Genomic DNA, 22,437 nt, shown 5'->3' with positions numbered 1-22,437 from the left:
TGTGCAAGTTATAAATTTCCTAGACTCCCTTGCAGCTATGGCAATCATAAGACACAGTTCTGACCAATGAGATTGGTTTTGGGGATGGCATCCATTAATATTCTTACAAGGGTGTCGGCCCAAGCTGCTTGTCCTTGTCCTTGCTCTTTCCTCTTCTTTTTGACTAAGTGGGCCTCTGGTGGTCATCTTGGGATCAGAAGATGACCATGAAGAGATGTCTAGAATCCTTGGCTAAAACAATTCTAACCTTGGATCAATGGCATACTTTCTGCCAGGGTGCTACCCATGACTACCACATCCAGTTAAACACGAACCCATCCCCACACCCACCAATTAGGCCAGTTAGACAGATGGGGAAACCTTGACTTGGTGAAGATACATCCTGAGAGTTATCTTCTCAACTGAAGGCATGGCTGGGACTGGCTGTGAGGCCTCTACTTCTAAGGCAGGCACCCATTTTCTCATGTATTTAACCTCCAGTGGAGCCAGTCAAGTGTCTCCTCTATTTTATTTTTTTGGGGGGAGCATTGGGGATTGAACCCAGGGGCTCTTTACCACTGAGCTAGATCCCTAGCCTTTTCTTTGTTTCTTTTTTGAAACAAACAAGTTGCTTAGGGGTTTGCTAAATTGCTGAGGCTGGCCTTCAACTTGTCATCGTCCTGTCTCAGCCTCCTGAGTCACTGGGATTAAAGTTGTGCATCTTCAATTAGATTTCCTGGGGGCAATCAATGGCCAGGGGGTTGACTTGATGACGACCCACTCCCTCATTACCCACTCCTTCATTACCATCAACCCTGCTGGCTAGGGATGTGGGGTTCTCAACATACTCAAAATTAAAAGGCTTTATCCATGTTTTGTAATAACTTGCATTTTATTAAATATGCAATCCTGCCATAACTGCCACTTGCCCCCCCTCCAATGTTATCCTTGTGATTTCAGCTCTCTCGTGGAGCTGCTGAGCTGCCCCTCTCTCCTGGGGTAGAGTAGTGGTGCCCCTCAAATAGGCAGCAGGCAGGGGCAGGTCCATGACTGATCATCACAGTCCTCTTAAAAGTATTTAGTACATTTAAATAAGCACCCTTGGGCAACTTTCAAAGGATATTCAGGGTATGGCAGAGTAAGAGGCCACCCTCATTCAGGGTAAGGGTTGCAAAGAACTAAGGCTGGTCTGTCTTGGGCCTCAGAAGGGAGAGAAAAGGGAGCACATTCTGGGATTTAGTGTGGGTGGGGCATGTTCTCCCCAAACTTATATTGGTGGATGATATTCTTCACATCTAGGAGAGCCTGAGGAGGAGGCAAGAACAGGGTAGGTGAGAGGAGTGAGGACAGCTCTACTTTAGCCAAGAGGTTGCCCTACTCCAGCCCTCAACCACCCCCACCCCTAGACTATCTCATAGTCCCCACATCATACTAAATAATCAGGATGCAGCCTTTGGAAGGATCTGTATTCTCCCTTTACCCAATCACAGAAGGGGATAGGGATGGGCTGGGGGGCAAGTATGTGTCAGGGGTTAAAGGGTCTGCCCAGGACCTACCTGGTGGTGGACATAGGCCTGACAGGGGTAACACCAGGTAGACAAATCAGTGTAGCTGAGGACCAGTGGGTGTCCAGAGGCTTCATGGTGTCGGACCATATGAGCATTGATGTAACGGCTGCAATAAACCTAAGGTTGGAAAGTAAGTGTCAGGTGGAGCTCAGCACTCACATGCAGTTTGCTCCAAGGCCAACCTGCACCCAGTTCCCTTCCTCTGGTCCATACCTGATAGCAAGACAGACACACCCAGTTTTCCTCGAGTGTCCCACAGTCCTCACAAGGTTGGGTTACATCCAGGCCTGCTACAGGAATGGGGCATACTGCCACCAAATGGGGACACCAGGACAGTGGTGTCATAGCATAAAATATGGCCTAGGGTGAATGGGTGAAACTGAGTAAGTTGGGGACCTCATCTCCAATTTTATGTTTCTACATCACATGCTCCTGTCTGGGAGTCATGAATTGGCAAGAAAAAAGCCACAATCCTAGCCTCTCCCTGAACTTACCTGGTCCATGCCACTAAGATCCCCAGATCCCATTGTGAGCTTTGAGTCACCCACATCCTGACCTCCAGCCGCCTCTCCTAGTAGGCTCTCCTCTTCTGCAGTCTGAGCTTCTAGAGTTTTCTGGACACACAAAAGGAAATAAATTTACTTGAGAGGCCTAATTCTTACCCCTTCTCCCTGGGTTTGGTGACCTTACCTGAGCTTCACTGCCTAGTTCTAAGGTATTCACATTCTCCACCAGCTAATTTAGGGACAGCTCTGCTGTGGGTACCTGCACGGGTGAGCCTGCTGGAGTCTTTTTCTCTGTGCGTGAGGTTAGAAGACTTTGGATCGGCTTAGTTCCTCCCATGGCCTCTTCAGCAGTGGTCTGGTCCAGCAAGTCTTCCCCCGTAGTTGCCTTTGGGGCTTCCCCCACAGTTTCTTCTGAGGTGGCCTGGTCCATTGTGGCCTCCCTAGTGGCTGACTCTGAGGACTGGTCCTGAGTGAGCACCACCTTAGATGTCTCCGATTTAGTCTGGCTCAGAGTAGACTCTTCTGCAGACAATGCTGGGGTAGCTTTCCCCTTGCTTTCTTCTAGAACCTTCCATTCTGGGGCTGTTATTCCCTTAGCAGATTCAGAATTGGCTGGTTGGGGCACCTTCTTGGTAAAAGACTTAGACTTGTAGGATCCCTCCTTGTCTTCTACCTCTGGAACCATGGAATGAGATCCTTGAGTATGGATTCTGTCCCCTTTCCTGCCTCTATTTCCCTGAGTACCCTCATTATAATTCCCCTGCCCCCTTCTTCCCTGAGTACCCTCATTATAATTCCCCGGCTTCACTCACTCATGACCCTCAAACTGCGCCAGTATTTCTGATGGACTTGGATGGTCTCGGAGATGGAGGCCAGAGCTCCTGATTGTGGAGGCCGCGACAGGGTCAGCAGGGGTGGTGGGTCTCCAAGGAGGGAGTGGGTACAGGCAGCCATGGACTCTGAGATGGATGTCAGGTTGTAGCCACCCTTTGTTAAGGAAAAGGGGAAGGAATGATACAGAGGGAGTTCTTCAGGGGATTTGAATGATTAGATGTCCTGCCTTCCCACTTCCTCTTCCTCTCGACTCCAGGGCCCTGAAAGTCTGGAGTGGAGGGTTGGTACCAGGAATAAATGTGAGTGTGATTCACATTTGTAAGATGGGCAGCACTCAGTGAGGTGGTTGTTGCAGGAGGGTAAAACAAAATGCTGTCAAGTGCAAGATAATAATAGTGATAATAGAAATAATGATACTGATAATTGCATCAGTAATAATAATAAATGTCAGTAATAGCTGACATTTATTAGGTGTATGCTGTGTGCCATACCCTATTTTAAATATTTCATGCAGACTAACATACTTAATTCTCACAACCACAGGTGCTCAACATATAGGGACCTGCCTTCATGCCATACAGAAATCTGTCTTCACACTGTCTAGGAACCTCTGGCCTCACACCATATAAACCTCTGACCTGACCTTTATAAGATGCCTGCTGTGAACCCATATAAAAGGACCTGTCCTGATCTACTATAGAAATGACTCGTCTTACTCTCTACAAGATCCCCTATCTTGAATTTTTCTACACTGTACAGGAACTCTAGCCTCTACTCTTTTTACAGATAAGGAAGCTCAGAGTGGTTAGATGACTTGTCTGAGGTCACAACAGCTAAAGAGGTAGTGCTGGGGTTTGAACTTGAGACACCTGACAAAATAGTCCATGTTCTCAACCACTACCCTGCCCTGCCATAAGCAGTCCTGGACATATTGTAAGTGGGACTTTTTACAAGCCAGCTAATTTCCCAGTGGCTTGCTTCCCCATCTGTAAAATAGTGAAAATAATAGCATAAAAGTTTGCTGACATGGGACTGGGGTTGTAGCTCAGTGGTCTCTAATTAAAATACAAAGTAGGGCTGGAGATGTGAATCAGTGGTCCAGTACCCCTGAGTTCAATCCCTGGTACCAAAAAAAAAAAAAAAAAAAAAAAAAAGTTTGCTGAGAGGATTAATGTCTGAATAATGCCTAACAGTTAAAAACATACAGCAATTATTCAGTTCTTACCATATGCCAGACACTCTTCCATCCACAATTAGCCATCCCCATCTTACAGATAATGAAACTGAGGTATGAAGGCAGAGGCACTGAATCATTTACAAAAGGTCAATTTACTTTGCCCCAGGAACTAGTTAGAAACTGTTCAGATAATGATAAAAAACAGACCCTGGAGCCAGGCTGCTTGGGTTCAAGCCCCATTTGTGCCATTATTAAGTGTGACTACTTCCTCTGTGCCTCAGTTCCCCTGATCTTTTATTTGTGATACTGGGGAATAAATCTGGGGCCTCACATATGCTAGGCAAGTACTGAGATACATCTATACCCCAGTTAAAAAATATTTTGAGACAGGCTCTTGCTAAGTTGCCAAGGCTGGCCTTGAACTTGCAATCCTCCTGCCTTAGCCTCCTGGGTTACTGGGATTACACCCATGCACAACTATACCCAGATCAGTTCTCTTGATCTTGAGAGAGGAAAATAATGAGGTAAACAGACCATACCTCATAAGGCTGCTTTGTCAAGCAAAGAAAATTAATAATAAATATGAAGTGCTGAGAAGAGAGCTTTGCATATAGTGAGTGCTCAATTAAAGCTGTTAATGTGGACTGGGGTTGTAGATCAGTGGTAGAGTGCTTGCCTAGCATGTGTGAGACACTGGGTTCAATTCTCAGCACCACATAAAAATAAATCAATAAAGTCCACAATAACTAATAAAATATTTTTAAAAAGCTGTTAATGCTGTTGTCATTGTAATTATTAATGTCTATTGTGTGCCAACAATCCCAGGTGGAGACACTCAAAGATTTTACGAAACTGCCCCGAGTAATGCAGTTGACTCTTCCAAACTGCCCCCACCATGGGAAGAAAGATTGAAAAAGAGTTACCTCTAGGATAAGGACAATGTGGCCACTGGCAAGGCCCATCAGCAGATGGGTGAGGTGGGCATAACCTTCAGGTGACACCTGGCAGCCCCCAAGTGGGTCCCCTCGTGCAGCATCAAAGCCAGCTGAGACCAGCACCAATTCTGGGTTAAACTGAGGCAAGAAGAAAAGAGAAACATGGGCATGAGGGGAAGGGCTTTGATAGGCAGTAACTGATGGAGACAAAGACAAGTGAAGACAGGGAGATGCAAGTCAGAGGAGTGGAGGCTCTGGACCTGGAGACCAGGAAGCCTGGATTTAGAGACCTGAAAAGAAAGAGCATCAGAGGGGAAAATATGAGAAACAGAAACTCAGAACTAGGAAAAAGAGACACAGACACCAGAGAAATTCAGGGATATTAAGAATGAATAGAAGGGGACATGAAAGAGTCATGAGACAGATACGAGTTACACAGACATGGAGATTCAGATGTTAAGAGATGGTGTCACGAGAAATGGACAAATAGAGACATGTCCTCACACACATGCACCCCAAGGTCAAACATGGGACACACATGCACATGACACAGGTCATTATACACAGAGTGCCAAGAGAGGCAAACACACTTCTGTCACAGAATATGTGACAGTGCAAGCACCACATACAATCACAAGTCCCACATGGACAAAACTGTACATCTGCACTAGTCGCATACACATACTCAATTTCTCAGAAGGAAGTTATTCACAGCTACCTTTGCAGTCACAATCATACCCATGCTCCCATGCCATCATCACCTAGTCACAATGTTCACACACATGCAGTTGCACCCACAGGAGGCGGTCACTTGCATACACAGTCACATACATTCACAGGATGGTTCCTGCCACCCATGCACAGTCAGACACACATGTAGATCTAAAGGTGCAGAACCAGGCTTGGAGAGTAGTGTGCACATGCCTGCCCTCAGTCAGTCACACACACACACCCAGCTCACACACGTGGAAGGCAGCCACACCCACAGCACCCCCCAACCAGGGAAACATATACACAAATAGCCAGGGCAGACAGACACAGAGATAGTGGTCCCATACGACCTCCCACATCCAGAGGTCTCACAAGTCTGTCAAAGACATAGTAGCATCCAGTGACATACAGTATCACATCTATCACACAGAGAAAAGGGGATGACAAGTAACCACCTGTACAGAGTCATATATATATACCCATCCCCCAGCCCTCCGCTGCATACACAGTTCCACAGAGCATTAGTCACAGCCATCCTCACACCCAGAGGATGGCACTCACAATGGCAGAAAAATAGGACACAGATCTAGTCAGGCCACACAGACTACCACTGCACATCCAAAAGATTCTCACACACAGAGCCACCACAAAAGGCCATCCCATGCAAAGCCAAGACAGTTGCTCACAAACATAATGTCACAAAGAAAGGGCAGTCAAGTGAACAGTCAAATACCCAAGGCCATCCCAGCCACCCCTGCCCTAACAACCATCAGTATAGGCACCCATAGGTTATCTCATGATCAGTCACCAGGCAGTCAGACACACAAAGTGAGGAGGCAGGCACCTGCTGCCACCCTCACAGGTTTGTCACACATATCTTAAGCCTTACCTCATAGGCAATGGGAAGCACCAGCCGATGCCAGGCAGCCAGGTAGTCAGCGTCACCCATGCGGGGCCCATTCCAGGCCACATTGACAGTGAAGCCCTCGCCTGCAGCCCGGCCTATCTGGCTGCTGGCGCCCTCATCCCCCATGGGGAAGAAGGCGCCGTGGTCATAGCGGTGCAGGGACACGTATAGCACACTGCCGGGGATGGGGTTTGGAGGGGGCCATGGCTGGTTAGGGGCCCCAAGCATGGCTTAGTCCCCTTCCTGACCACACCCTTGCCCCTAGCCCCAGGCCCTCACCTGGGATCGTCCTCAAATATGTGCTGAGTTCCATTACCATGATGGATGTCCCAGTCCACAATCAGAATCCTAGGGAGGGAATAGCTCCTCAGTAACTTAGGAAACTTGATCCCTGGGAGAAGGTACAGCTAGGTCCCTGGGAGCTGCAGAGAAACTTATTGCTGGGTGGCAGGACCCTGGATCTCTTGGGAAAGTGCTGGGCATCAGGATGAAAGCCCGACTCTGGGTTCAATAAAGGGTTTTCTGTGGGCCTGAGAAAGTGCTTGGGGCTGGGTCCTGAGCTCTTTTGGGGAAAATGCTAGGAACTGAGTTCAGGCCTGGGTGGCTAAGTCTTATGTGTATGATCCTGGGTCTTTTGGAGTAAGCACTGGGGGCCTGGGTGTGGGTTCTGTTGGATTAACTGTTAGGGGTCAGAAAAACTGGGGCAGGACCCTGGATTCTGGTTTATAAGCCATGGGTGCCATGATCTGGGGGTCCTAACAGGGCAGATACTGAGAGGTCACCTCTTGGTCCTTTTCTGGGGAAGTAATGGGCAAGTAGACCCTTGCTTGTTTCTGGGAAAGTTGTGGGGCCTGTGCTGTGGACCTGCTGAGTAAGCACTGGGCTGTGAGAGGGGTCTAGGATTTGCAAGGATCAAGATTTGGAGGTCTTTAGGGAGCCCTTACCGCAGGGCACGTCCACTGATGGCCTGAGCATGACGAGCAGCAACTGCCACAGAATTGAAAAAGCAGAAACCACAGGCAGCATCCTGCTCAGCATGGTGTCCTGGGGGACGCACCACAGCAATGCCATTCAAAACCTGGGAGCAGGAGTGACGAGTTAAGATGGATCCCTGGCCCTCACTCACATTTGTTCTCCCCTTTCTTCTACTCTTCTTTCTCTCTTGTCCCTTCCACCAATTCACCAGCTGCAAGGGATCCCATTCCTGGGATTCCCCTCCCAGTGAGCAGGGAGGCTCCCCATTACCCATTTCCAAGGGCCTTGCTCAACTCCCTCAGGACCTCCTTAAGTGCAGGTGACCCTTTCCATTCTCCTAGGACTTCCTCTCTCCAGCCCAGTACCCATCCTGAAGTGGACACACCTCTCCTGAGAGCACAGCCTCCACCAGGCGACAGGCAGCACCCGTGGCAAGCTGTGCACAGGCAAAGGTGCTGGGGCAGATGTAGATGGAGTCAAAGTTGGCACCCTCACGGTGAAGGTCCCGGGTTTTCATCTTCTCCGTGGCCCGGAGACACTCCACGTACTCAGAACTGGAGGCACAGAAAGGAGTCCCCAGGAGACAGTTAAGTGGCTTTGTCCCCTTCCTCGGCCTCACCCTGGAAATGACACTTGGGACTCTCTGGGTCCACAGCAGCTCCATACACCATGGAGGGGAGCTCTAGGCTCTGTTCCCCAGAGCCCATCCAGAACCCTATAGCCCACTCACACCACACGGGCCAGACCTGTGGCAGGTAAGCAGCTCAGTGTCAGTGGCAGGCCGCACTGGTAAAATGAGGCAGCGACTAGCAAGGCCCAGCTCCTCTAGGTGGCACATGATTCTCAAGATGCGCTGGGGTGTCTCAGGGTGGTGGCTAGTGGTAGGGGGAAAACCAATGATAGGGGCTTAGTGCCTGGGAGGCAGTGACCCCCTACCCATTTATCCCAGCCCTCTGACTGCATACTTGTCCCATAGGTTACAGTGACTCATCATTCTTTGGTCATAGACCAGCCCGGTACGATCCTGCAGCACTGGCCATGTCAGAATAGGCAGCACAGGCTCCCAGGGTCCCTCATCCTCATTCTCCTCTGTATTTTCCTCCTCCAAGTTGTCCTCCTCCACTGTCTCAGCTACAAAGAAAGGTCATGTTCACCCTATTCTCCCAATCTGGATTCCCCTTAATACTCTGGAACATAAGTGGCCCAAACATAAAAAGGGGTGGAAGCCTTAAACCTGGGCCTGGTGAGAGAGAGGCCCTGACTCTCCCCCACCAAGGTTTCCCAGGAAAGTCAGAGTGGGTGAGTCTGCAATAGAATCTCCCCAACCCCCGACTTCTCATCCCATGCCCAACTCCCAGCAGGCCCACATCCAGCTTCCTACCTGATCTTACAAGGACCTCCCAGAAGGGCTCAAGGGCTTCCAGAGTGCAGGAGAGTGAAGTCTGGGCACTGAGGGCAGGGGACAGGCAAATAGGATGAAATAGCCACAGGTGGACAGGGATGGGCCCCCTTCCCCTCTCCTTCACCTGGGCTCACCTTGGGCAGGGGGCACCAGGAGATTCCAGCATGGGACAAGGGTCTCCCAGAAGGGTATGGAGCGATGCACTAACTCCCTCAGCCAGGGAGCGGAGGTTGTAGCCACCCTGAGGAGGGGGATGTGAGGGAGCATGAAGAAAGGACCAGATATCACATTCAGGGAAGAATAATGGTAATAATAACAATACTAGGGTGCACACTGCATGTCAAACAAGGTAATAACAGGGTGACCGCATTCAATTCACTGGACAATGACATGAAGTGACTGCCATTATGTTTTTGTCTATCTGACCTATAGGAAACAGAGACACAAAGAAATGAAGTGCTCCCTGCAAGGTTGCCCAGTTAGTTAGTGGAAATGCTAGGCCAGGAACTGCTGATGGACTTAAAAACTCTGTTCTTTTATTGTCTTTTATTTTATTTTTTGGTGGTGTTGGGGATGGAACCCAGGGCCTTGAACATGCTAGGCAAGTGCTTTATCACTGATTTATACTCCTAGACTGAAAACTTTATTCTTAAACCCTCCAGAATCCACAGGTTGAGACAAAGGTGAGTTACTTACCTCCAGAGACAGGATCAGCTTTCCTCCGGCCAAACCCATGAGTAGGTGGGTTAACTGGGCAAACCCTGCTGGAGTAGCAGCCATCTCACCCTGGGGGGATGCAGAGGGTCAGTCTGGCTGTGTAGCTCCTTTGACCACCTATTGCCCTAGGGAGACTGCCTTACCTTGGGGTCCCCTTGGAGGGCATCAAATCCAGCAGCCACCAGGACTAGCTGAGGCTGGAACTGAGGGGGCAAAAGACTACATGAGGCTATCTGCCTTCATAGGCCATTCCTTCAATGTTGTCGCTCACCCCAACATTTCCCAGACTCCTCGAACCTCAAAGGCAACTGGCAGCAGAATGTGCAGGAAAGCAGCAATGTAGTCAGCATCCCGCATCCCCACCTGCCGACAGAGGCATGATGGGGGTCAGTCAGTCACCTGCCCCAAGATGGTGGAAGAACAGGACTTGGCCTCACTTTGGGGCACAGGGTGGGTAGACACTGACCTGGTTCCAAGGCACATTGATGGTGTATCCTTGGCCTTGGCCAAAACCTGTGGTGGACCAGTTAGAGGCCTTAAGGTGGGGCCAGAACCGACCCTGCTCATAGCGGTGGATGGAGAAGTAGAGGACACTAAAGGCAGAGGGAAAAAGAGGTGAGGGATTGCCCAACCTGCTTGAGGCTCTGGGTTCCATCCCCAGTACCACAAAAATGTAAGGGAGCTAGAGAAGGTCAATTCCCAGACACTTCCAAACCACAGTTATCACACTTTACTTATCCATTTGTTTTCCTGCTCAACCACTCATTCATTCTCTGCTTCAATAATTTCTCAATTCTTATATCCAATCTTCCATTAATTTATCCTTCCACTCAGTCCCAGTTTATTGAACTTCCCATTTATTAATTCTTTCATTTATTCTCCCATTATCTTGCTTACTCATTCATTTGTCTCCTAGTAGAACCTCTCTATCAGTGAGTATCACTGGCCCCTTGATGCCCACCCAATTTTAGACTCAGGTCTAAGATCCTAAGAGCCGGCTCCTGACCCTGTGGAAGACTCTAGATCATGTCCCCATGACCAAGGTAGGAACAACAGGGCAAACCCTATGACAGTGGAGGCCCACTGGGGCCATGGGCTCTTAGCTGGAGGGAGCCAGCTGAGGCTGAAAACACCCTCAGGCTAGGCTGGGAAGTCCAGTGATTCCTGTGAATAAAGTGGGAGGCCCAGGAGTGAGAAGGGTATGACATGGTTCTATGTGTGAAGCTGGAGTTGGGGTGCTGACTAGGAATGCCAAAAGGCAATCCCTTCTCCTCAGTGCCTTACAGGTTAACTCTACTACTTCTTTTTTTAAAAACTTTTTAATATTTATTGTTTTAGTTTTCGACGGACAAACATCTTTGTTTGTATGTGGTGCTGAGGATCGAACCCGGGCCGCATGCATGCCAGGCGAGCGCGCTACCGCTTGAGCCACATCCCCAGCCCTCTACTACTTCTTAAGTAAGAAAGTGAGCATACATAGGAATGAGAGGTACTGAAACAAAAAAATAGATAGGTTCTGACAGAAATTATGACACAGGGGTGGGGTTGTAGCTCAGTGGTAGAGCACTTGCCTAGCATGTGAGAGGACTGGGTTCAATTCTCAGCAACACATAAAAAATAAAGTAAAAGTACTGTGTTCATCTATAACTAAAAAAAATATTTTGGTGGTAGTATTGGGTATTTACTCAGGGGTGCTTTACCACTGAGCTACACCTCCAGCCCAGAAGGGGATTTTAAAATACATTCAACCAGCTTCAAGTGGAATGGGAGACTAATAGCACAGGTTTTCCTCTTTGACTTCCTGACATACTAGTCAAAAGATGGTAAAGGAATGTTTGTTTATTTATTTATTTATTTAGGGGATTGAACCCAGGGCCTTGTACATGCTAAGTATATGCTTTACTACTGACTTATACCCCAAGTCTAGTAAAATAATTTTAAAATAAGTGCCAACCTAGAAAGACAGAATAGGAAAAAGGATGCCATAAAATATGAGACTCTAACAAATCTCTGGAAAGTAGATTTTGAGACTCAGGGGGTCCCAGAGGGCCCTCTCCCATACTGAGTAGGAGCTTTGGGGAGACCTAAGTTGACCTAAACTATCCCTTCTGCAAAAAAAAAAAAAAAAAAAAAAAAAAAAAAAGGTGCAAACTCAGGCCAATGCACAGAAAATCAATTCTGAATAGCCAAGTCACTGAATGACAAATTTGCCAAACTTGTTTCTTATAACTGCTTGGTTTAAAGTTTACCTGTTTGCCTTGTCTCCATTATAGTATTTTAAGGACTGTACAATTTGTTTCCCTGCTGCTCTAGTTAAGACTGAAAGATGAGGATTTAGGAGATCAAAGGGCATGGATAGCTTTTTTATTCATTTACACATTCTTATAAGAAAGAATGTACTGAAGTGTTCACATTTATGCATATAATCAACAATGTATCCTAAAATAACACACTTAGGATGGGGATGTGGCTCAAGCGGTAGCGCACTTGCCTGGCATGCGTGCGGCCCAGGTTCGATCCTCAGCACCACATAAAAACAAAGATGTTGTGTCTGCCGAAAACTAAAAAATAAATATTAAAAATTCTCTCTCTAAAAAAAAAAACAAAAACAAAAATAACACACTTAAAGCCTGTGATGCACTTTTTTTTTTTTTTTAAAGAGAGAGAGAGAGAGAGAGACAGAGAGAGAGAATTTTTTTTTAATATTTATTTTTCAATTCTAGGCGGACACAACATCTTTGTTGGTATGTGGTGCTGAGGATCGAACCCGGGCCGCACGCATGCCGGGCGAGCACGCTACCGCTTGAGCCACATCCCCAGCCCTGTGATGCACTTTTTTAAAAACATTTTTTTAGTTGTAGTTGGACACAATACCTGTATTTTATTTATTTTATGTGGTGCCAAGGATTGAACCCAGTGCCTCGAGTGGGCTAGGCGAGTGCTCTACTGCTGAGCCACAGCCACAGCCCCTGTGATACACTTTTTATTTTTTTGATGCTGGGGAATTGAAACCAGGGCTATGCACATGCTAGGCACACACTGTACCAATGAACTAATGCTCTAGCCTCTCGGATGCATTTAAGACATAAAAAATGTTTAATGATATTCAAGAATTCTTATTAATTTTGCAGGCAAGATAGTGAAATAATGCTTTTTCTTTTCTTTTGTCAGTACTGGGGATGGAACCCAAGCCTTGTGCATGCTAAGCAAGCGGTCTATCATGGAGATACATGCCCTAGTCAGTAATGCTTTAAAAAGCACCCTTAAAAAAAAGCACCCTTATGTTTTAAAGATGTATTCTGGAATTTTTGCAGAAGAAATTATATGATATCTGGTTTTAGCTCCAAAATAAATATGAGGAAGGCAGTGGTACAGACATGAATGAAACAAGATTGACCAATGTGTTGATAAATGTTGAAGCAGTCGATTCAAGAAGACAGTGTGAACAAAATAAAGAACACAGGAGGAAGTTGTTAGTAAGGATAAAAACAAAAAAATTAATGAAGAATTTAAAATACAATAAAACAGTGAGATGATAAAAAAGACAAAAGGTAGATTAGAAAAGATAAGTAAAATAGACTTATCTTTGGCAAGGCTGAAGGAAAAGAGAATCCATATGGAAGAGGCTCTCTTATTTCTCGCATTTGGCAAGATCCTATCTAATGTGTGGGTCCTTTTCCATAGTCCCTAAAGTTGAGACCTGTCAACAGACATTATCTGTCCCCATTCTAGGGAAAATGCTTTTTAGGAAAATAGATTTACACACACCACAGCAGAGTAATCCCATGATGGCCTATACAACAGTCCTTTAATTTCTGGTATAGATAGCCAAATAAGGATCATATTTGAGGAAAATCACCAGTGTGAAAGAGAAGGGCCAAGAAAAAAATAACCTCAGAATGAAGAATAAAATTCAGAACAGAAGAAAATTTAAAATTTAATGAAGAATAAAATTCAGAACAGAAGAAAATTTAAACAAGATCAGGAATGAGAAGGCATAGAAATGGAGAGGAAGAAAGTACTTGGGGAGACTAAAAGAATGTCTAATACATAATTCAACAAAAGGACTTGCAGATAAATTTGAGGAAATCGCCTAAGACTGCAAACTGAAAAAGAGACAGAAAACTTAAGTTAAAAAAAATAAGACGGGGTGGGTACTTGCCTAAAATGTGGGAGGCAATGGATTCGATTCTCAGCACTGCATATGAATAAATAAAATAAAGGTCTATCAACTTTAAAAATATATATATTAAAAAAAGTATGACAAAAAAGATCAACCCAGAAACATCTAACATCTAAACAGTAGAAGTCCTAAAAAGGGAGAATAGAGAAAATGCAGTAGAAGAAATTATCAAAGATCTAATTGAAGAAAACTTCCAAGGATTGAAGAAAGACATGAGTCTTTAGATATATAATGTCAACTCACTGCTAATTAGAATGAAGGAGCCAGGGTGAAACTTCAGAACACAGGGGATAAAGAGAAAAATGTAAAAGCTTATAGAGAGCAAATTAGATTACTCAGATAAGAATGAAAAAGACACCTGTCAGCAACAGTGAATGCTGGGAAAACAATAAAGCAATGTCTATAGAACAAACATCCTAGATCAGACAAAAGGCCACAGGAACTCCGGATGTATGGGGGGCAAAGTGGATTCTAAGCAGTTGGCTAGATAGAAGGCTATTACTTAGTAAGGACTTGTTCATCAATCACTTTCTGTAGGAAGGGTAAGCTGGGTACCCTTCTGTGGGAGGGGTGGGGGGTTTGGCAATGTACACCAGACCTTTTACAATATTGACCTGTCTGACCCAGAAAACCACTATTAGATAGTCATCCTACAAATATACTCAAGAGAAGTATGAAATCATATATTTATAAGAATTCACAGTAGAATTGCCTATTACAAAAACTGGGAAGTATTTTAAATACCCAGAATTAAATGACCAGAGGTACAGCCATACAATGGAATACTCCGCAACCCTTACAAAGAATGAGATGCTTTGTGCTGGGGTTGTGGCTCAGTGGTAGAGCACTGGCCTAGCACATGTTAGGCACTGGCTTCAATCCTCAGCACCACATAAAAAAATAAATAAAATAAAGGTATTGTGTCCATCTACAACTAAAAATATTGAAAAAAAAGAATGAGATTCTTTTAGTTGCACTAACATGGGGGGGATATCCCTGATATGCTATTACATGAAAACAGCAATTTGCCAAGAACATGCAATTATCCCATTATGCAGTGTGCTGTTAATAATAATGAGAATTATGAATATTCATAAATCTATAGGGAAAAGTTAGGATATTACCTAAACTGTGAAAAATATATTTTTTTAATTTTGGTGGTATAGGGGACCTAATCCAGGGTCTTATACATGCTAAGTATCTACCCCTGAACCTTTTTATTTTTTTCATTTTGAGACAGAGTCTCAATAAGTTGCTTAGGCTGACCTCAAATTTGGGATCCTTCTGCCGCAGTTTCTTGAGTAGCTGGGATATAGGTGTGCCTGGCTGTCAAAAGTTATTTTGGAGGTGATGGGAATGTTAGGAAACTCTGCTTTAGACATTTTTTTGATATTGAGGATCAAACCCCATAAACATGCAACCATGCTAAGAAAATACTCTCCCACTGAACTATATCTCCTATTCCATTTAATTTTTTTTGTGGGGGGTGTGTGTACCAGGGATTGAACTCAGGGGCACTTGGCCATTGAGCCACATCCCCAGCTTATTTTGTATTTTATTTAGAGACAGGGTCTCACTGAGTTGCTTAGTGCTTCACCATTGCTGAGGCTGGCTTTGAACTCACGATCCTCCTGTCTCAGCCTGCTGAGATGCTGGGATTACAAGCATGCACCACGTGCCTGGCCTCCATTTAAATTTTTTTTTTTTGTGTGTGTGTTTGTGTGTGTGATGCTAGGGATGGAACCCAGGGCTTTGTGCATGCTAGATAAGCACTCCAATACTGAAATATACCCCTAGCTCCAGCTACACCACAGCCCCTGTTTTAGTATTTTTTAGCAAATACTTTGTAGTATTGTTATAATCAGAAAATATTTAAATAGTAATTTGAAGTTCACTCTAGCTCAAGGGTAAATTGATGAACAAAATCTCCAAATATTTGTGAGTCAAATTCTATCTCTTCCACTTCATTACCGTGTGACTTCTTAACCCACAAGGCTCAATCTCACCAAACTGTTAAATGGGAATTCAACAGTTTCTGCCTCAGAGTGAAGCTAGGAGACAGCAGACACCCAGGGGGCAGCACAGATTGTGGTTCCAGGTGGACCCAAAGAATGTGAATGTTTCCCTTCCCTCCAAACCCCTCACGATGGGCCTGGAAGGGCTTGAGTTGGGGTGGCTGTGAATCTAACACAATGGAACTTGTGGTGTACCTGGGGTCCTGGTCAAAGGTGAACTGTGTTCCTTGACCATGGTGTACATCCCAATCCACGATAAGGACCCTGTGAGTGTAAAAGAAGGGAGACTCTGTACAAAGGGATCAAGGGGAATCTGGAGGAAGAGCCCAGACCAGGATACCCCACCCCATGCTACTCCCATAACACCTGCCCTCTGCCACTGACCTCTGAATGTGGTGCTTCTTTTGAGCATAGCGGGCAGCCACAGCCACATGGTTGAACATGCAGTATCCATCCATAAGACTGTGCTGGGCATGGTGTCCAGGAGGCCTGAGCAGGACAGGGAAGGTCACAGATTGGAGGTCCTCCTCTGTAGAGATGGACTCTCCCCTGGACCACCAACTTCTCCAGTGTTCATGCTGCAAATCTTCCAGGAACTGAGTAACTGGGTTCCTCAAACCCATACCTGTGCCCCAATCTGCTACTATTTCTCCAATGGAGATTTTAAAATGTTCATTAAAGTTATCTATGCATACATTCTCATAACCAGTCATTCTGCTCCAAGGACCTAGCCCACAACCTACATAAGAAATAGTAAGTTTACAATTGTATCCCATATTTGCTGTGGTATATGCACGAAGAAGCAAATGTTTGGGGAGATCCAAAATGCTCATCAATAGAGGAGTACTTATAGTGCATTTGTACCACGGTATCTACTGAGGTCTACGCTACATATGATAGAGAAAGGTTTCCAGGACATGTAAGTAAAAAATGCACAGTCCAATGGGAGCATGTCACTGCTGGTGGTAAAAAAAAAAGGTGAGGGAGGACAAAGGCTCCATCTACTGCATCTTATCAATTCTGAGATGACAAAATGTTCCATGATTTTCCATGCCAACAATAGAATAAAAAATGTTCCTGATTAAGTTCTGATATGTCACTGTTAGATGAATGGAGTTCAAGATGTTCCAGATATGAAAAAAAAATGTGCATCTTAGAATCAATGGAATTTGATGCTTATCCCTTAAATAATATCATCTGTGGGAGGACACAGGAGTCATCAGTTATAAAGACTGCCTCTAAGTACAGCAAGTAGTTTGTCTGGGTGACAAAGGTGGGAAAAAGACTTCTTATTGTACCCACTTTGGCACCTGTTGACTTTGGATCACACAAAGATAGTACACAGGCCAAAACATTCTTCATTTGGGGGAAGGACTTTTCAAATATGTAAGATATCAAATGCTGGAAGGTCCTACCTGATAACAGCCATACCATTCCGAATTTCAGCCCCCAGCACGGCATCCACCAGCCTGAGGACAGAGCCTGAGGCCAGGCAGGCACAGGTATATGAATTCTGTAGATAGTGGGTAGACAAAGAGGGAGTAAGAGAGAGAGCAGCCCTATCCATTTAGCTGCTTTCACCAGGGTGCAGTGCGCATGGGGCCAGGGTATCCCGGGATTATTGGGATTCCTGACCCCACAATTCTCATCCATACCGGATGCAGATAAACTGAGTCATAGGTATCTGCTAGTACACGGAGTTCTCCCTCATTCATGTACTGGGTCGTCTCCATCAGATCAATGTATTCTAGGCTGAGAACACAGATAGGAGATGAGATTCAGGGCTCTATCCTCTGTTCAGCTGAGAATCCTCCATATTACCAAACTTCTGGTCAAATCAGACCTCCCCCAACTGTAAAATCTGGGGGAACAGCCAGGATACAAGACACATTCCCTGTTTACCCCCTAGCCCACCTCATTTCTAGTAATATCCTTTGCTCCCCTGCTCTAGCCACCCCAGATCCTACTTTCAGACTTTGGCCAGACTGTTCCAGCTGTTTGTTCCTCCCTTCCTTGCCCTCTTCTTCATCAGACTCACTCCTTTTCTCCTCTCAGAGCTCAACTCAAATACCCACTCTGCCAAGCTAGCTTTCTTTGAGCCATACCACACCAGGCCTCTTATTTTGGGTTCCTGTAGCCTTCTGGGGGAACCCTCTGCTCACTTTGCCCACATATTCATCATTTGTTGACATAACCAGATAATAATAACAGCAATAGCTCATCATGGGCTGATAGTGTGTTAGGCTCCATTCTAAGCACCTAACATACATCAAGCCCTTCTGAGGAACTTATGTTTACTAGCCCATTACAGGTGATGATACTGATTCAGAAGGCTCAGGGACTTGTCCATGGCTGGCCACAGAGTCCATGATATTCTTTCTCAAGGCATTCAGCTTGCCCTGGATGGTCCAGGGCAGCCTCCTCCCCAGCCCTACCAGGATCCCAAGCTTTCACCTGTGAACCAGCATCAGTTCCTCCTTTTCTGCAAACCGGGCCTGAGGAGACATGAGGAATAAAGAGCTAAGGCATAGGCTGTGCCCAGGTCCTGTCAGCTCCCTGCCCTCCATCCAATTGGGGGACTTACCTGAAAGGACACACAGCGATCCAGAAGGCCCTCCTGGATCAGCTGTTCCTTAATGGCGTGGAGCCGCTCAGGGCCTTCTGGGAAACTGGGGACAGAGATGCGGTTATACACACACACAGAAATGGGAACACCGAGGAGCACCATGTCGGCTTTTGCCACATCTTTGCATTTACCTTTCCATAGCTGTTACCACAGTGGCATCTGCCCTGTCTCCTGTCACTCTCCAGAGTCAGATGCTCTCTACCACCATAATCTCCAGCCTGGGCTCTCACATTATCACCTCGCTGGCCTCCCTGCTTTGGTCTTCACTACCCAAACAGTCCTTGTAATCCTAGCAGTTTAGGAGACTGAGGCAGGAGGATGGAGAGTTCAAAACCAGCCTTAGCAACTTAGTAAAGCCATAAGCAACTCAGCAAGACCCTGTCTCTTAGTCAAATATAAAAAAGGGCTAGAGATGTGGCTCAGTAGTTAAGTACTCCTAGGTTCAATTCCCAGAACCAAACACAAAACAAAACAAAATCCTAATCAGAGTTAGGTACAGTGTGCCTGTATTTACAGTGAGTCAAGAGGCTGAGGCAGGAGGATTGCAAGTTTGAGGCCAGCCTCAGCAACTTAGAGAGATCCTGTCTCAAAAACTAAAAAATGGCCAGGGGTATAGCTCAGCAGTAGAATACTCCTGGGTTCAATCCTCAATACCACAATAAATAAATACATAAATTCTAATCAGATTATGTCTACCAACTACTCAAAGTCCTTTCATGGCTCCCATCCTATTCCCAGTAAAAGCCCCAATCTTCCCCATCCATGCCCAAAAGGCCCTAAACAAGCAGCCCATCATCACCTTTGAGTTCATCTCCCACCCACCAACCCCTGCCTCATTTTGCTTCACTTGCACTGGTCTCCTTGGTTCTCAAATGAACTATGTACCCTTCAGCCAGCCTCTGGGACTTGATCTAGCTGTCCTCCTGCCTAGAACACTGTTCTCCCAGATGGCTTCCAGGGCTCATTCCCTCATTCCCTTCTGGTCCCCAGTGAAATCTCAGTGAGGCATTCCTTGACTATCCTATTTAAAATGGAAGCATCCCCTCCACTGTACTTTCTACTGCCAAGATACAAGACACATTCCCTGTTTACCCCCTAGCCCACCTCATTTCTAGTAATATCCTTTGCTCCCCTGCTCTAGCCACCCCAGATCCTACTTTCAGACTTTGGCCAGACTGTTCCAGCTGTCTGTCCCTCCCTTCCTTGCCCTCTTCTTCATCCAGCCTTAGTGCTTTTCCACAGTACAGTTCTCTCCAATACACTATACCATTCGCATCTTGTTTGTCTTTCCCCTCCCCAAAAGGCAGGGGGTCTTTGTTTTCTTTACTGCAGTACTTCTAACTCCTCAACAGATGGTAAATATGTATTCCACAGTTGAGGTCTTTTGTTGTCAAGAGTTAGTCTAAGGTCAGGACAGGGGAGGCAGCTATTCAACTGGTAACACAGGAGTATAATAATTAACAATTGGCAGGGGCTAGGAAAATATCTAAGATCAGGTGTGGGAGGGGGTAGTGACCAGGTAAAGCCCTCTCTGAGATTCTCATTGAAATGTAAAAGTTGGAAAAGGAATTGGCCAAGGGTAAAGACCCAAGGCAAGAGGGTGCCTGGCCTGTTAGAAAAACAGCAAGGGGACTGGTGTATGTGAACTGATGTGAAGTGAAGTGAAGTGAAGCAAAGCGAATGAGGGGGAGGATTGGCCAATGAGGTCACAAAGGTAATGTGAAGCTAGATCACGCGGAACCTTAAGAGGCCAGGATGAGGAATTCAGACTTTACCTTGAGAATAATGTTCTGCCCTTGAAGTTTTTGTTTTGTTTTGGTAACAGGGATTGAATACAGGGGTGCTTAACCACTGAGCCTTATCCCCAGTCCTTTTTGGTATTTTATTTTGAGATAGGGTCTCACTAAGTTCTCAGGACCTTGCCAAGTTGCTGAGGCTGGCTTTGAACTCTGGATCCTCCTGCCTCAACCTCCTGAGCCATTAGGATTACAGGCGAGTGCCACAGCATGCACATAGCCCTTGAAGTATTTTAAGAAAGGGAATCACCTCATACATATTTTTAGGTTGCTATGTGGAGGCTGGAAGCAGGGATCTAGTGTAGACAAGTCACAGATTTTGAGTATATTTTGAATACAGAAATTACTTTGTAGAGTGGATGAGAGGTATAATCCTATTTCAGCATGAATATCCCTTCCTTGGGGAAGCCTTTTGGGAACCCTTGGATGCTAGTCCAATGTCCTCTATTAAATACTCCTGAATCTCCTAGGCTTATTACATCATTAACACCGCCTACTTTCACCAGCTGTTTTAACTGATCTGCCCTCCTATTCACTCATCAGCTCCCTGACAAGGAACAGTATCTATCTTCTTTGGCACATTTATATCACCAACTCTTGCAACACTGTAGACACTCAATAAATGTATGTTGGTTAAATGAGAAGAATCCTTTCAAGAATAAGCCCCACCCTCTTAAATTATCTGCTTCCAGTCTCCAGGCTGGTGTAAACAAGGATTCATTCTTGCTAAGGGGGCGGGGGTCCAAAGTGTGTGTGATTGTGTAGTTTGGGGACAGTCTGGAGGACCCAGCCTCACCTGTCATCCCAGAGGCAGTGGAATTCATTGAGCTGCTCATCAAACACCAAACCAGTGCCAACCTGTGCCTTGGACTGCAGGTTTAAATCCTGCAGGAAAAAAGAGAGACAGATCCATTCAAGGCCTGAATCAGAGGGAACATCCCGTACAGTCCAAGGTGGAGAATCTCAGGGTTTTGATTGTCACACAAGGCCAAATCAGAGCCAGGCCCCTCTCACCAGTCCTTGAAGCCCCACGACTAGGTCTTCTTCGGTTGCTTGGCTGAGCTTCTTCATTTTGCCTCTCTTCTTTACCTCCGCTAGATTTGGGCTTGAGCAAGATATGGCACCCTTCTTAACACTCCGCTTCTGCCAATAAGAGAGAACGGTCAGAGTTCAGATTCTGGGGCTTTGGCTGGCTTACTCTCCCTCCCCCTCATCAGGGCAGGTCCGGGGCCTCACCAAGGTGACGCTGGAGTCCTGAAGGGGCGACTGTGGGCTGTGCCTGCTCCTTCTCTGCCTGGTTGTATTGGAATCCTGCCCGGTGGAGGTCATTGTTGGGGAGCTTTGTCCTCTGACACAGTTCTTGAGGGCCAGAGACGGCTTTGAGGGGGTTGGAGTCCCTAAGGACCCCGCAATCCAGCTCCTTTCCGGGCCCCGCCCCCTATACTAGACTCCATCCCTTACGCTATCCCATTCCCCAGTGCCTTCTAAACCGGCCTTTCTGAAGGCCCTTTCTGTCCACTGAGGTGTCCATTCCATCTGGTCCCGCCCGTTCCACTGGACTGCACCTCTTTCACATGATTCTTTCTTTGGTCTTACCTTTTCACTGAGCAATTAACCCCCAGGCTTAGTCCGTTCTGGGGCCTGCACTTTTCCAGCCAATCACCGACCCTTCCACTCTACCAAGCCTCATTCCCAGGCCCTTTCATTCCTCTAAGACTCACCCAGTCTCTAAAACCGCATCCCTTCTTCACAAACCAGCCCTTTCCAGCCTATCTCCCGGGAAATCGCCCACCCTTTCACACAGTCAGACCCAGGCCTGGCCTCGACTCCACCCTTAACGATTCATTTAACTCCTCCCCTTATCGGGGTACCTTCCTCTCCATCAGATCCCGCCCCTATAGCGTTTCAACAAGCCCCGCTCCTCTGAGGACTGTCCCTTTCCTTTCACCCAACTCCACCCCCTGCCCACACCGGATCCCTAACGTTTCATCAAACGCTATCAGCCAGTCCCGAGATGCCTCCCGCCAGCCTCCGCCCTCTTCCCGCCTCAGCCATCTATGCCGGCCAATCCTTTGCGCTTCACTCACTGAACGCAGCCTCTTTCTC

The 22,437-nt window shown here is 46.3% G+C and overlaps 1 protein-coding gene across 7 annotated transcripts; it reads right to left on the bottom strand.

Moving 5' to 3' along the window:
* Window positions 1–852: 852 nt before the first annotated feature.
* Hdac6 (histone deacetylase 6) lies at window positions 853–22,437 on the bottom strand. Of its 7 annotated transcripts, none has more exons than XM_058578688.1 (29): window positions 22,419–22,437; window positions 21,568–21,690; window positions 21,346–21,474; window positions 21,128–21,216; window positions 18,494–18,578; window positions 18,364–18,404; window positions 17,565–17,661; window positions 17,325–17,422; window positions 16,294–16,398; window positions 16,105–16,173; window positions 10,178–10,304; window positions 10,009–10,074; window positions 9,855–9,914; window positions 9,691–9,780; window positions 9,129–9,235; window positions 8,974–9,041; window positions 8,558–8,723; window positions 8,339–8,467; window positions 7,978–8,146; window positions 7,562–7,695; window positions 6,897–6,965; window positions 6,600–6,792; window positions 4,988–5,137; window positions 2,866–3,040; window positions 2,313–2,728; window positions 2,042–2,161; window positions 1,761–1,907; window positions 1,536–1,664; window positions 853–1,284 (listed from the first exon to the last, which is right to left on the bottom strand). In XM_058578688.1, exons 2-29 carry the CDS (start codon window positions 21,658–21,660, stop codon window positions 1,216–1,218), a joined length of 3,390 nt encoding a protein of 1,129 aa, XP_058434671.1. In that variant the 5' UTR covers window positions 21,661–21,690; window positions 22,419–22,437; the 3' UTR covers window positions 853–1,215. The 7 variants fall into 7 exon arrangements, with proteins under 7 accessions (XP_058434671.1, XP_058434672.1, XP_046298448.1 ...); XM_058578689.1 differs by lacking the exon at window positions 22,419–22,437 and adding an exon at window positions 22,203–22,229 and having other exon boundaries at window positions 21,568–21,642; XM_046442492.1 differs by lacking the exon at window positions 22,419–22,437 and adding an exon at window positions 22,203–22,221.

Source organism: Marmota monax, unplaced genomic scaffold, assembly GCF_021218885.2.
Source record: "Marmota monax isolate L192 unplaced genomic scaffold, Marmota_monax_Labrador192_F-V1.1 WCK01_AAM20220418_F8-fsc00170, whole genome shotgun sequence".
In the NCBI taxonomy this organism is placed as follows: domain Eukaryota; kingdom Metazoa; phylum Chordata; class Mammalia; order Rodentia; family Sciuridae; genus Marmota; species Marmota monax.
This window is presented reverse-complemented; position numbering and strand designations above follow the sequence as displayed.